Source organism: Narcine bancroftii, chromosome 6 (assembly GCF_036971445.1).
Source record: "Narcine bancroftii isolate sNarBan1 chromosome 6, sNarBan1.hap1, whole genome shotgun sequence".
In the NCBI taxonomy this organism is placed as follows: Eukaryota; Metazoa; Chordata; class Chondrichthyes; order Torpediniformes; family Narcinidae; genus Narcine; species Narcine bancroftii.
The window spans coordinates 178456780-178472360 of record NC_091474.1 but is presented as its reverse complement, the minus strand read 5'-3'; the positions used below and the strand labels follow the sequence as shown (position 1 = coordinate 178472360).

At 43.7% G+C, this 15581-nt stretch overlaps 1 protein-coding gene across 1 annotated transcript in view; it reads right to left on the bottom strand.

Annotated features, from left to right (window-relative positions):
- rfx6 (regulatory factor X, 6) overlaps nt 1–15581 on the bottom strand; it is a 113936-nt gene that overhangs the window by 63630 nt on the left and 34725 nt on the right. The window contains exons 7-8 of the mRNA XM_069888108.1: nt 15504–15581; nt 10440–10467 (exon numbers count right to left, since the gene is read on the bottom strand). Of these exons, the coding sequence (XP_069744209.1) occupies nt 10440–10467; nt 15504–15581 (106 nt within the window). The remainder of the gene's footprint in view (nt 1–10439; nt 10468–15503) is intronic.

The following is a 15581-nucleotide window of genomic DNA, read 5'->3' as shown; positions in this document are numbered from 1 at the left end:
ATGTTAATATAATTTAGATCAAGTTAATTAATGCATGTAAATGAACAATTCTGCATTACACTTACAAAATGTACATAGATCTTAATCACCGTTTGTGGACACCTGTTTTTAATGACCTGTTAGCACTTACAGAATGATGTGCAATTTCTGTTTAATTTGCTATAAATCTTTCATTAATTCTCAAATCTGCCAAGTAAACAAGGTAAAGTAGGCCATTCTGACCGAGAGAGAGCTAAAGCTGAAAAAAGCCAACATTTTGTACAATGCTAAAATCTGTTTCATGCAACATATTCTATTTCATTAATCATTGCCCTTTGCATTTCAGAGATAATTTGCTTTAGTCAATTATGTGCACCTTCTGATCTATGGTTTTTTTTGTACATTTATGCCATTTGGCAGCACGTCAAATAGCTTAATTGAGGTGCTGCTGGAGCCGCTGTAGCAGTCGCGCTGCCACTGGTGTGGACCTGCAGTGAGCAGAATTGCAATGCTCTCACAAGATCCAGCTGGTTGCTGATTGCCGATTGAACGGCTATTGAGGGAGCCGACAGCGGTTTTTATTTGAGATCACGTGACCTTGGGGTCTGCGCCCAAGATGGCGATGCCTATTAATTGGCAGCAGCCACGAAGGGATGCAGACACAGGGGAAACGGAGAACTGGAGTAGGGCACCAGAAAGTGGGAAAACCAATGTCATCTGAGAAGGAGAAGCAGAAGAGATGACCTGTGGGCCTGTGACCACGGAGGTGGACAAGTGAGGGGGCTCTGCGGCGGGCTGATGATGACTTGAGGCATGGAAGATGCAGGCTGCTGGAGAGCGCTGTCGGGACACCAGTGCCAGGCTGAGGACTGCTGGAAACTGGAATGAACTAACCGGAGGGGTACCAAGTATCAGAACCGGGATGTGAGGAGGTTCCGATCTGGAGCTCAGACTGCTGATGGTTTGGACTGGACCCCGTGTAGCTGTAGCAGCAGACACTTGGTGACTCTAAGGGGACACTCTTTTGCTTCTCTTTCTCAGACTGTAAGAGGCACTTCGGCAATTTCTGCCAGTGGCGAATTTGTCTGCCTTGCAACAGGCAAAATGGAATTTCATGTAATAGGATATTATTTTATTATTATGACAATAAATTGAATCTTGAATCATAACAGAACTCATGAAGCTGAAAAATAACTAAAGTGATTCAGATCTGATTAATAAACTGTGTTTTTCTCCCCTTAATGGGCATAAAAAGTCTCACAATTTTGATTAAAGTTAGCAATGACTCTAATCATGACTCTTATTTCAATCAACATTCTTGAACAAATAATTTATCTCCGTGTTATTTGCAAGATTTTGAGTCAAGCGTTTGCTTTTTAAAACAATTTGCTATTTGTGATGTGCTTTGGTGCATTCTGAGAATGGTTCTAAAGCCCCATAGGTCAAACTTTAGCTGTTTTTATGGGTGGCCTCTGCTTTGAGGTCAGCTCCATCTGTGGAGAAAAGTCTGAACTTAGCTTTTGCAGTGTGCTGTTAGCCAGAATCAGACACACACAAGGTAAAGATTGTACAACAGGCTTTAATCCACAAAGACTTCCACAGACCCAAGCTGGCTGTAGCTGCAGTAACTCTGAGTGAGTTTCGGGAGGACGGCTCAGGCTTATATCCCGGAGGGTGACTGACACCCAAATGGGTGGGGCTTGATCCCTTCAGGCCGACTTATTGACTGCCGGCCAGGTGTTGTCCTGTCCCCTTACACTCCTGCAGGTACAGATGTTGCCCCCTGCAGTAGGCCACTGGTGTACCACCACATTCACACCCTTCTTTAAATTTGTTCCAGGTGGGTGGGGGGGAGAGGGTGGGGGGGAAGCAGTAACAAGGAATCGCACCCACTATACAAATACAATATTTACAGGTTGAGACGATCCGGCGGTCACCGGGGTCTCTGTCATAGGACTGGCTCCTGGTCCCTAATCAGAGGGAAAGTGGGGGGGCTGGCGGCAGTGGTCTGTGTGACTGGTGTGGTGCCATCCGGAGGGTGGCCAGGGTCGACATATGAGGGTCGTATTGGATGGGTGAGGGGGGAGGGTTAGTCTCCCAAGGCTGAAGCGGGCCCCTGGTGGTCAAGGAGGTCCTGCGTGCCCCATAGCTGCCTGGGGATAGGGATGTATGCCTGGTCAACGTCGTCCTGGGCTGGACGGTGGCATGGTGTGGTGGGTGCTCCTGCTGGTGCCATGTCCCTGGTTGAGACAGTGTCCTTCCTGCCACTGCCGAACCGAATGTAGGCGTAGTTGTGGTTTGCATGTAGGAGGAAGACCTGCACTACCAGGGCTTCAGCCTTGTGTGTCCATATGTGCTTAAACAGGAGCACTGGTCCGGGGGATGTGAGCCATGCTGGGAAGGACATTCCAGTTGCTGACCTCCTGGGGAATGAGAATGGATGTTCGTGAGGGGTCTCGTTGGTAGCCATGCACAGCAGCAACCAAATGGCATGGAGCCCCTCAGGCAGGGCATCCTGCCAGTACTCAATGGCCCACCCTTTTGACCTGCGAGCCAGGAGACTGGCTTCCAGACCACCCCGTTCTCACATTCCACTTGCCTATTGTCTCTCGGGTTATAGCTCGTCGTGCGACTGGTCGTGATGCCCCTTGCCATCAGGTACTGGTGCAGCTCGTCACTCAGCTCGAAACTAGACCCCCTAGTTGCTGTGGATGAAGGCGGGTTAGCCAAACATGGTGGAAATCTGCCCCAGGGCCCTGATGATGGTGGCCGTGGAGGTGTCCGGGCAAGGGATAGTTAAGGGGAAGCGTGAGTACTCATCCACTACCATGAGGAAGTAGACGTGTCAGTTCGTGGAATGCAGGGGCCCTTTGAAGTCCATGCCGAGACTTTTGAAAGATTGAGTAGCCTTTACAACATGGGCCTGGAACGGGCAGAACAAGCAAGGTTTACACTCTGTGCAGACCCGACAGGCCTCAGTCATGTCCCTGACAGTGTACAGCAGATTTTGGGACTTAAATGAAATGGTACAACCGGGTGACGCCCAGATAGCAGAGGGACTCATGCAATGCCTGAAACCTGTTGTCATGCATAAATGCACAGGTGCGAGAGAGGGCATCGGGGGAGTTGTTAAACTTCCCGGGGCGGTATTGGATATTGGATGGTTGAAGGTTGCCAGCTTGACTCTCCAGCACAGGATCTTGTCGTTCTTGATCTTGCTCTTGTGGGTAGTGTGAAACATGAACGCCACAGCCCACTGGTCCGTGAGGAGGGTGAATCTCCTGCCGGCCAGGTAGTAGTGCCAGTGGCAGACCGCTTCCACAGTCGCCTGGGCCTCCTTTTCAAAGGCGGAGTGCCCTAGCTCGGAGCCAATGGAGGGTCCTGGAGAAGAAAGTGATGGGGTGCCCCCCCACTTGGTTGAGGGTAGCAGCAAGGGCCACCTCGGAGGCATTGCTCTCCACCTGGAAGGGGGAGTCCTCATCCACAGCCTGCATCGTGGCGTCCACGATGTCTTGCCTGATGCGGATGAAGGCTGCCTGTGACTCGGGTGGGAGGGGAAAAGTTGTAACTTGGGCCAGTGGGCGGACATTGTCCGAGAAGCGAGGGACCCACTGCGAGTAATAAGAGAACAGGCCAAGGCACCTGCGGAGGCGGATGGTGCTAAACGCACACTTCTCCTTGTTGTAAGTGAGGTTCAGCTCCCCAGCCGCCTGGAGGAATTTTTCCAGGTTAGCATCATGGTCCTGCTGGTCACGGCCACAGACAGTGACGTTATCCAGATACGGGAACATCTCCTTCAGCTTGTGCCGATCTACCATGCGATCCATCACCCGCTGGAAAACGGAGAACCCATTCGTGACCCGAAAGAGAACTCAGCAGAACTGTTACAGGCGTCCATCCACCTCAAAGGCGGTGTAGGGCTTGTCCTTCGGGTGGATTTGGTGATACGCCGACTTCAGGACAATCATGGAGAAAACCCAGTAGCAGGCTATCTCGTTGACCATATCGGCGATCATTGGCAGGGGTAGGCATCCAGCTGGGTGTACCGGTTAATAGTCTGGCTGTAATCCATGATCATCCTCTGCTTACTTGGCCACCGGGACTTGGGCTCTCCAAGGGCTGTTACTGGGCTCTATGACGCCTTTCGCCAGGAGTCGCCGCACCGCTGCCTTGATGAAATCTTTGTCTGCGGTGCAATAGTGCCTACTTCTGGCGGCGGTTGGCTTGCAGCCTAGCGCAGGATGTGGGAAGAGCGCTGGTGGGGTGATGCACAGTGTGGAGAGGCTGCAGGTTGGCCGGGGCTGGTAGGTTGGCGTTCTGTGTAATATGAGTTTAGGTTAGGGCCCCCCCCCCGAAGGCAAGGGTGACACTCTGCAGGTGGCACTGGAAATCTAAGCCCAGGAGGATTGGGGAACAGAGTTTGGGCATGATCAGGAGCCTGAACCCTGTGTAAGTCTCCCCTCCTACAATTATATGGCCAAGCAGCGCCCAAGGATACCAATAGTCTTATACTTGGCAGCGAGGGTGATCAAGGAGGTGGTGGGGTGGACTTTTAATCTCAGGGAGTGGGCCACGCTCAGGTGAATGAAGCTCTCGCTGCTGCCACTGTCGAACAGGCACTTCTTTACCTGCCCATTGACTTGCACATCCATCATCGAGCGCCTGAGATCATGAAGGTTGTTCCTGGTCAGCATGGTAGCAGCCAGGACTGTCGCGGAGTCACTCTCCAGCAGTGCGCAGTGATTTATGGCTTCTGGAGACATGGGGAGCGTCAGTAGGGCAGCCTGGTCATCGCCCATGTTGACCACGTCAACGTTGGTCACTGGGTGCGGCATGCGGCAGCCAATGGCACCCGGAGGCATGGGAAGCATCGGTAGGGCGGCCTGGTCATCGCCCGTGTTGACCACGTTATTCTCAACATCGTCAGGGGCCCTCCGTGCTGGCCGCTGCCTTGCCCAAGATAGCGGTGGCACGTGGGGGCCCGCTGCATAGCTGGCCTCCTTCCCCAGCTGTGTCCGTTGTGCCGGTGACAGTGACGTCTTTACGTCAGCCGGAAGTAATGTCACACCGTGAGCCGGAAGTGACATCGCTGTAATTCTTGGCGAGTGGCGCTGGCAAGGGCTGGTGCAGGTCCTCGGGGCACATGCTGCGACAGTCGCTGGCGGGGCTGGATGTTGCACTGTCGAAGTCGGGGAAGGTGGAAGTCATCGCAGGGACAATGGCGCCGCCCGGCACGCACACATGGAGGAGTCTGCTGGGGAGGTCATAGAGGTCCGCTGAGCTGCCGGCTGGTTTTGAGAGGCACACTTTTGCAAAGTGGCCTTTCTTGCTGCATCGGGAACAATACTGGTTCCTAGCTGGGCAGTTTTGGCACGATCGTTGTTCTGACCCACACCAGGACCCACAGTACTTTCAGTGGTGCTGGGCACCTGCTGCAGCGACGTTCTCCTCCCCAGCTCGGTCTGAGGCTGTAGCTGCAGTGTGAGAGGGCCATGAGGGATCCTGGAATTGAAGGCTTCAATGTGCAGGGCAGCTGCTTCCAGGGTTTGGACCACTTCCGCAGTCTTGGATAGGGCATAGATATTGTCTTCCAGCATCTTCTGTTGGATGGCCCTTGAGCGTAGCCCTCGGACGAAGGCATTCCGGATCAGCCTCTCGACCTCCTCTGTGCCTACCCCGGGTTTAGCCAGACACGGTCAGGCCAACTCTCGCAAGTGACCCAAGTAAGACTCAACCAACTCCCTGGGTTGCTGGGCTCGGGTGTTGAGGAGGTACCTTGCACAGACCACATTCATGGGGGGGTTGTACAAGTTCTCGAGAGTGTCCATTGTACTCTTGAACGTGGAGCAGCCTTTGGTTGCCTGGAAGGTGTGGGGACCCAGCTTTGACCGGAGTAGGACCAACCTCTTCCGATCTGAGTCCAGGATGCCGCCTTTGAGTGCCTCGATATTGCCTCGACTGCGTGCTGCCAGATCTTGAAGCGTGTCTGGGCTTCCGGGTGGCGTAGGTTGACTTTGAGGCTCCCTGCGCTCAGGAGTTTTTCCATGGCAGCCGTGAGAAAATTTTGTGGATTAAACTGTGGTCCGCTGTTAGCCAGAATCAGACACACACAAAGTAAAGACTGTACAACAGGCTTTAATCCACAAAGACCCACAGATCCAGGCTGGCTGTAGCTGCGGTAACTCTGAGTGAGCTTCGGGAGGCCGGCGCAGGCTTATATCCCAGAAGGTGATTGATACCCAACTGGGTGGGGCATGATCCCTTCAGGCCAACTGATTGACAGCCGGCCAGATGTTGTCCTGTCCCCTTACACTCCTGCAGGTACAGAGGTTGCACCCTGCAGTAGGCCAGTGGTGTACCATCCCAGCTTTTTATAGGGCAGCCCTAAAAGGCTGCTCCAACGTCATTTTTATGTGGAGTGCATCCTCTGGTGGGGCAACTGTTGCCATGGCACTGGCTGTCAACATGACGCCATAAATATACAGTGAGCAATGGCTGTCTTTGTAATCCATAATCCCCCACGCAGCTGGAACTGCTTTGAGAAATGCAGAGTGGTTCCAGCTGCATGGGGGATTATGGTTAATGAGGTCGCCCATTGATCATCTTAGAGACCAAGACCGTGGGACAGGAGAACTAACGAGCTAGCACATCCTCTCACCGATTCCTGACTGCAGAGGTCTCTCTTGGGGATGGAGTGACTTGTGTGTGAGGGAGGGAGGCACCAACAAGATTTAGGCTAGTTGGTTGTGGGGGGGGGGGGGGGCGGAAGAAACAAATGTATCCATGAGCATGAGGGAAGGCCATTTACCACACCTCACTTCCCTCCTACTGCACTCCAGCAGACAGGTTAAATGTGGCTGATGGAGGTGATGAATCCTGACCACACAATATAGGTTGGTTGGGGGAAAGGAAGTTCATAGTTCAACCACCACCTGTCAGAGCAGGAGAGCAGAGTGCTGGGGGTCTCTGGGGATGCGTGCCAACTTTATCCAGTGACAAATGAACCCTCTCAGCATCACCTCCTCAATGTGTCAAGCTGAGAGGGTGGTCCTCCTCTGGCTTGCCTTCCATTTCCATCTCCGATCTCTCTCTTTCTCCCCCCCTCCTCTCCCACCAATTGCTGTCTTCTTTCTTGGGGTGACTGGTGGGGAAAGGAGAGAATGGGGGAAGGGGATCATTAGAGACCAGGACCACAGCACGAATTCAGCCCAAATCTGGTGTCAAGCCATTGCATTGCGAGAGTTGGCATCTTGGAGCTGCTCCCAGAGCATTTATGAAGGTAGGGTAAGCAACGTGAGGGCGGAGAATCTCCACCTTTACAATCGCACTTTTTACTCTATAAAAGGGCCTTATGAAAGCTTCAGCATTCACTCAGTCATACTGAATTAAGACCTGGATTAATAAATAACTACTATGCATCTGGAGTTAACCAGCAGATTGGGAGCAAGTCTGTCAAATAATACATTATTTTGCAGCTTCATATTTATAACAATATTACTAATATTTATACTTTTACACTAGTCATCAGTTTGGATTTATTTTGCCTGATTAGATAGGTCTTTTTGAAATTGAGAAAGCATCACTTGCGTAAAGGATTCAGTACTCCAAATCTAGGTTGTAATCCTCAGAATTAATGTAATTTTGCATTTATCCAGCATTTAATTCCATTTGAGATAAATGCAGAATTTGTCATGCCTTTTGCCTTTAATCTTTTGAGCTTCTTTTTAATTTTTCCTTTATTTAATTCTGTTTTCATTGTTTTTGAGGAGTTTCTTTTAAAAGTCCTGAATAACTTTATCTTTCTGAATTCTGAAGTGGTTTCAATTTTTATTTTAGTTTTTCTTTACCTGTCATCCAAATGTTATGTTAATATGTGTGTAATATCCAACATACATTACAGGTACTCCCTGACTTGTGACCAATGTGACTTACGTCCACCTGTACATACAACCATTTTTTTTTTTAAATAAGAAAATATACAATTTACACAGATTATGTTGTATTTGACAAACTATAACAGGGATACAGGGCATGTAAGTGCCAAAATGTACATATAACCATATAACCACTTACAGCACAGAACAGGCCAGTTTGGCCCTACTAGTCCATGCCGTAACAAATCCCCATCCTCCTAGTCCCACTGACCAGCACCCGGTCCATACCCCTCCAGTCCTCTCCTATCCATGTAACTATCCAGTCTTTCCTTAAATGTAACCAATGATCCCGCATCAACCAAGTCTGTCGGAACCTCATTCCACATCCCTATCACCCTTTGAGTAAAGAAATTTCCCCTCATGTTCCCCTTATAAGTTTCCCCCTTCAATCTTAAACCATGCCCTCTAGTTTGAATCTCCTCCACTCTTAATTGAAAAAGCCTATCCACATTTACTCTGTCTGTCCCTTTTAAAATCTTAAACACCTCTATCAAGTCCCCTCTCAATCTTCTATGCTCCAGAGAAAAAAGCCCCAGTCTGCACAACCTTTCCCTGTAACTCAAACCTTGAAATCCTGTCAACATTTTCGTGAACCTTCTCTGCACTCTCTCTATTTTGTTTATATCTTTCCTATAATTTGGTGACAAAAACTGTGCACAGTACTCCAAATCTGGCCTCACCAATGCCTTGTACAATTTCATCATAACCTCCCTACTCTTGAACTCAATACTCCGATTTATGAAGGCCAACATTCCAAATGCCTTCTTCACCACACCATCTACCTGAGTATCAGCCTTGAGGGTACTATTTACCAAAACTCCTAAATCCCTTTGTTGCTCTGCACATCTCAATAGCCTACCATTTAATGCATATGACCTACTTACTTTGTTATTGGCGTCCCTGGGTCCATAGGCTGGATGCAGCCATTTTGATTTTTGTGCATATGCGGGAGTCTTTGGTTGGTGCTTACATGGTGAGTTTGCATATTGGAGTTCGGTTAGTGCATGCACAATGGGTTTGCTTATCGGAGTTTGGTTGGCACATGCGCAAAAGTTAAGGGTGCCAATTCAATATCATTAGGGCACTTAACTCTCGCACATGCACCAATCAAATTCCAATACGCGAACCCAGCATATGTGCGCCAAATGAAGACTCACACATGCGCACAGGAATCAATATGGTCCAGCACAGCCTATGGACCCCGAGATGCCCGACTAACAAATTAAGCATGGACCAGAATGTGGAAAGATTCGTCAAGATTAATCAACAAATTCAGGAAGCTTTAAGTTTCTATCATCAAATCTACTGTGGAAAGAAAAAAAAATGATTAAAAAGTTTGCTTTAAGACTTCAGTACTCCACACTTGTGGGAAACATTCTGACTTAAGTCCATTTTGAGATATGGCTGATCCTTCATTCATAATTACGGTCATAAGTCGGGGAGTACCTCTATTATCAGTAGTTGCTCCATAAAACTAATGTCTTGATATTGTGTTGCATTTTTATTGTCTAAAGGTAAAAATGAAGCTGGTGCTTAGATACATCAAATAAGTCCACGCTGCTGAAGATCCAGCTGCGCTGGGTGGGTCACGTCTCCAGAATGGAGGACCATCACCTTCCCAAGATCGTGTTATATGGCGAGCTCTCCACTGGCCACCGTGACAGAGGTGCACCAAAGAAGAGGTACAAGGACTGCCTAAAGAAATCTCTTGGTGCCTGCCACATTGACCACCGCCAGTGGGCTGATATCGCCTCAAACTGTGCATCTTGGCACCTCACAGTTCGGCGGGCAGCAACCTCCTTCGAAGAAGACCGCAGAGCCCGCCTCACTGACAAAAGACAAAGGAAGAAAAACCCAACACCCAACCCCAACCAACCAATTTTCCCCTGCCACAGCTGCAACCGTGTCTGCCTGTCTCGCATCGGACTTGTCAGCCACAATCGAGCCTGCAGCTGATGTGGACATTTACCCCCTCTATAAATCTTCATCCGCGAAGCCAAGCCAAAGAAAAAAGAAAGAAACATTAGACCTGGATAACTCGTCCTGGAACATACAAATATTGACCTTCATGTAGTCCAGTTTCTAACCTTGACCATGGCATTTTGACATGCATGTGGAATGCCTATATGCCAGTAAAACATAATTCTCCACCCTAATACTCACATAATCCACTGTTCTAAATATAAAGAATGTAACAGAGTGCAGTACTCATTTCTTATGGACTAAAACTCTCTCATCTTCAAAGGCTTCATTGCACAGTAGCATTATGAAATAATTACTTACACACAACCACACATGCTACTTTAAATTCATCAGTTACAATCATTACTTTGTGGCATTTTGTCAAGATCAATCATTGCTGTACTGTGCAATCAATAGCTTTCTATATCTGGTTGTAGTCTGCTATGGAAATAAAAAAATATTTATTCTAACATTAAAAAATTTATTTGTTATATCACTATTTTATTTGTGTGTGATTTAGCACAAAGCTCCAATGACCATTGATATGGCTTTAATGTAACATACCTCATTTTTCAATTTGCTCCCTGAAAATCTATGAAAAATGAAAAACAAAACCAATTTGTAAATATAATTACATTTATTGTATCCATTTGTGATCAATGAAATTAATCTTCTCAACTTGACACATTCAAACAGTTTAAATAATACTGCAACAGTGGCCATGACAGAGAAACATCATGTTTCCTGGAAGATTTGACAATAGATTATGGAAAAGAAGTACAGGTATTACTAAATCTGTCCCAAACCTCATTTCTGTAAATGTTGCTATATTTCCTCTCATGCTTGGCTAAATTGTAAAATCTTCCACAACAGCTCTACATTTTTTTTTTAAAAACAAGCAATTTAATTATTGAAATTAATCACTGAAACAAGTTACCAATAACAGCATCAATAGTCAAGGCATTATGGATGAGATAAACTAGAGGAGGAGGAAAACATTAAAAATCCATCCATATAATATCCAGTTAGTCAGCGAGTGCTTTATTCAAATCCTAATTCAGAGAATGAATTCTAAAAACTAAGTTGATCCTCCAGTATAGGACTAAAATGGTGTAGCACTGTTTGAGGGGTCACACTGGATAAAATATTAGATTATGGGACATCTGCTCTTTTAGTTGAGAGATCTTATGGCCCCATTACAATGAAGTGTTGGGAGTAGTAACTTAAGTACCTCTGGTGAATATTTATAACATCAATCATCACATCTCAAAACAAAATGGATGATATATTGTTTTTTGCTGATTATGAGTGGTAGGTTTGTAGAGTAAGCTGCTATATTTCCTGACATTACATCATGACCACACTTGAAAATATACTTCACTTGTTGTAAAGTGAACTGGGAATTCCGAAAGAGAGAAATCTGTTTTTGAACAATTTTTCAGCCATTGATCAGAATCAAACTATCATTGATTTACTAATGAGAAAAGTTTCATGTCGAATTAAATAAATGTTATGAAACTCCTTGATGAAATTGTTGCATGAAATGTTTATATAAATTTTGATGTTATTGTAAGTGTAATATCACTGAAATAATAGAACGTTCTAAGGATCAGTTACACTGAAATTTAGTTTCGCTTATTATCACGTATATCGAGATACGGTGAAAATCTTAGTTTTATGTGCTATCCAGGTGTCGCACAAGCATCACTGCTTTTCAGTGCCATTTTGGATTTAAAAATTCACAGAAAACATGGAAAAAGCAAAGGAACAAGAATAATAACAACAATCGACTTAAAAAAACTTCACTGAAGCAAACAAGCCATATTAGACTAATATAGAAGCAATTGCTCAAATTAATCAATCCAAATCAACTTTAATTTTTTGACAATTAATACACAATGAGATGTTCTTACTTAGATGGTGTTTTATATCAACTGCAGAATGATTTCTGGTGTATATTTTTTTTTTATTTTGGGGTTTCAATGGAAAATTTGAATAGATCAGAAAGCCCCCAGGTCAATTTTAATGGCTCAGATTATTCAAGTTAAATGCAACAGACACCTTGCCTTCAGTATTGTTGATTGAGATCCAGTTAGGCCCTGGTAGCCAGATATTTGTTTTAATGTACTATGGCAGCAGGTGTTGAATCCTTTGTGATGATTCACAAGTGATAAAGAGTTAGCAGCGCTTACTCTAGTCTCTTACACTTTATTTATGTGAGATCAATCATCTTAGCTTAGGCATTGCAGCAGCTCTTTCTGAAAACAGTATAGAATGTGACATTTTCAACTATTTCAATGATGAATTCTTCCACCCCCCCCCCCCACCACCATTACAAAATTAGCCATTGTTTAATGGTGAAGACCTTGCATTCAATTTCTTTTGCAACTCTTCAAAAAAAAGTCAGATCTACTCATGTTTGCATACAGCCAAAAACCAGACAAAATTCATATATGGTCAATAAGTGGACAAGTACATTCATGCCACACAAATAGTGTAACTTAATGATGTCAACGCCAACTGAAGTGAATGCAACTACCTCTATTTATGTCTTATTTAGCTGTATTATCATTGCTGGCATCCCACCATCATCTATCCTCTTAAACAGAAGGTTAAGTGGACCAGCCATCTAACTATATTAGGTACAGTCAAAGGCTAAGTCTTTGGAACCTCATCAAAAAGTTTGAAAGAAAGAGATAAAAACCAGTTATAGTGTGCAGTAAAATCAATAAACAAATTCCTAACTGATCTGGGACAGTTATGTTTTTTTAAAAAAAAAATGATAAACCTGGTTCTTCAATAGTTTTTTTTATGTTCAGTTGCTAAAATTGACCACTATATTTAATCACAAGCACAGGTTAAAACTTCAATTTGTCAGTGTAAAGACATCTCTGCAGAGAATGATTTTAACTCAATGGACACACAATTTTAGCACTTTAAAATATGATTTCCACTAGCTAGAACTAAATTCCATCTAAAATATCCAGAAATAAGATACATTTAAATTGAATCTGAAATATACTTTTCAGATCAACAAAAACCTGAAATATTAATACTGTTTCTTTGTGCACAAGGCCTAAGCATCGCCACGTTTTTTCAGGCTGTAGCTGTTTACATGACGTAGAATTGCTTCTTCTGTTTCAGCCCAGTCAGCTGTTAGTTTACAAATCTGTGTCTTGAATTATGTACCACTCATGTGCATGCAGCCTGATAACAGATTGCATGAGAACACAAAAATGGGAGTGAATTAAGAGTCTGCAGACAGTGCAATTATAGCAAAAACACACAAAAATGCTTTAGGAACCAGCCAGTCTCATAGGGGGAAAATACCATACATATCTTTTCCTCCTATTGCCTTTTTTTTTGTTTTCAATATTGTTATTAAATTTTCTATAATAATACATACACACATAAAAGAATGATGCATAAAACTAATACAACTGTAATAGAGCAGACAAGAACAATATGTCAGAGAAAAATTTTTTCTTATGCAACAGTATTATTTATAGGTAAATTGAAAAAAAGAAGGAAAAGAGACAAAAAAAAACAATATAATTAATTAATCTCAACCCCAAACCATTCCTAAGATCCATGGCAATATAGAAAACAACTGCCAGTAGAAATATAAAGAAACGCTTAATCACAAGCCACAAAGAACCTGATTAAAATTTCCATTAGGGGACTGTCAAAATAATTAAAAACAAAACAAAACTGGGAAAGTTTAAATTTGAGCCACTTATGAAACATCTTATTTTCTCCAAGATTAAATATGACATCATATTTTATAACCAATGATTATGAGTGGGCAGGGCAGCATCTTTCCATCTGATCAAAATAACTCATCTTGCAATAAGAGAGGCAAAGACTAATACATGACATTGAAATGAAGACAATTTCACTACCCTCTGTTCAACCATCCCAAACTACGCCACTAATGGGTCTGGTGCTAGGTTAACATTGATAACTATTGATAAAGTATGAAAAACCTTTTCCCAATACTTGTAAGGGTCAAACAAGACCAAAACATATGATTTAATTATCTGTCCTTCTTCTTACATCTAATAATAATAATAATAATAATAATAACAATTACAGCACGGAAACAGGCCATTAGGCCCTTCTAGTCCGCACCGAACCAAACACCCCTTTCTAATCCCACCTCCCTGCACAATGCCCATAACCCTCCATCTTCCTCTCATCCATATACCTGTCCAACCTTTTCTTAAATAATACAATTGACTCCGCCGCCACTATTTCTCCCGGAAGATCATTCCACACAGCTACCACTCTGTCATAGAAAGAGCTAATTTTATGATAAATACTATCTAATTTAACTTTCACCACTTTGAATTGAATTGAAATGGGCACAAAGATAAGATATATTAGGCAACTTAAAAATAGAATTCCAAGAATCATCAGAAATAGGAATATGGAGGTCCTGCTCCCAGGCCTTTTTAATATTATCCACTGAAATTTGTCTTGATGTCAGCAGAACATCATGTACAATAGCTATTAATCTTTTTTGAAGATTGTAAATTGTTTTATCAAATTCATAACAGGAACCTACAAGAATTTTGAAGAATGAAAGTGGAGAAAATCCCTAATCCGCAAATATCTAAAAAAGTGAGAATTTGGTAAATTACATTTAAAAGTAAGTTGCTCAAAAGTATCAATAAATAAATCATAAAATCATTTCATACCTAATCTGGACCATTCTTGAGATGCAGAATCCATCAAAGGTTGAAAAAAATAATTTGCTAAAATAGCACTGAAAATAAGAAACCTTTGGAGCCCAAAATGTTTTCTAAACTGAAACCTAATCCTAATTGTATATTTAACCACTAGATTATCAATCTTTTTACCAAAAGAAAAAAGGCAAAGGCGCTCCAAGTATTGAAGCAATAGAACATTTCTGGGTCGAATTCAGCTCTAAATCAACCCAAAGAGAACCACCCATTTTACTATCATAATATAACATAGCAAATATTGACAGTTCAATAATAAAATCTGAAATTGGGTAGAGCCATGTCTCAATTCCTAATGTTTTGGAGATATACTTTACTTAAATGAGTATATTTATTTTTCCAAATATATGATGATATAATGGAATCAAGTGAACCAAAAACAAAAATTTAGGAACAAAAACTGGAATAGCTAGAAAAAAAGTTTGGTAAAATATTCATTTTAATGACATTAATTCATCCAATTAAAGTCATCAAAAGAGGTCATCATTAATTAATTCTCTTAAACAGATGTTTATGGTTCTTTGTCATTGCTACACCAAGGTATTTAAACCTCCTATAGATTCTGCAAGACCGGCTGAGTTCCTGCAGTATTTCTATGTATTTTTAATGAGAAAATGGGAGCAGTAGCATGTCACCAGGCCCCTCAAACCAGCCTCAATATCATCATGGCTGACTTATCCTGGCTCCCACTCTTCTGTGCCATTTCCCAACAGGCCTCAATTCCTGTGGACCTTAGTCTAATACCACAAATCCTCTCCTGGGCAAATATAGTAACAGTTGGCACACAGCTGACCAAATAAAGAACCACTGATTACACTAATAATTACTTTCAGTCCAGGAAAAAATAATAGGATGAGGTATAAAATGTGGAGCATTAACGTACCTTGTCAAGCCTTTACCAGAATACACCGAATGATAATATGCACTACTTTCTTTGATGCCAATACCATAATAGTGATAC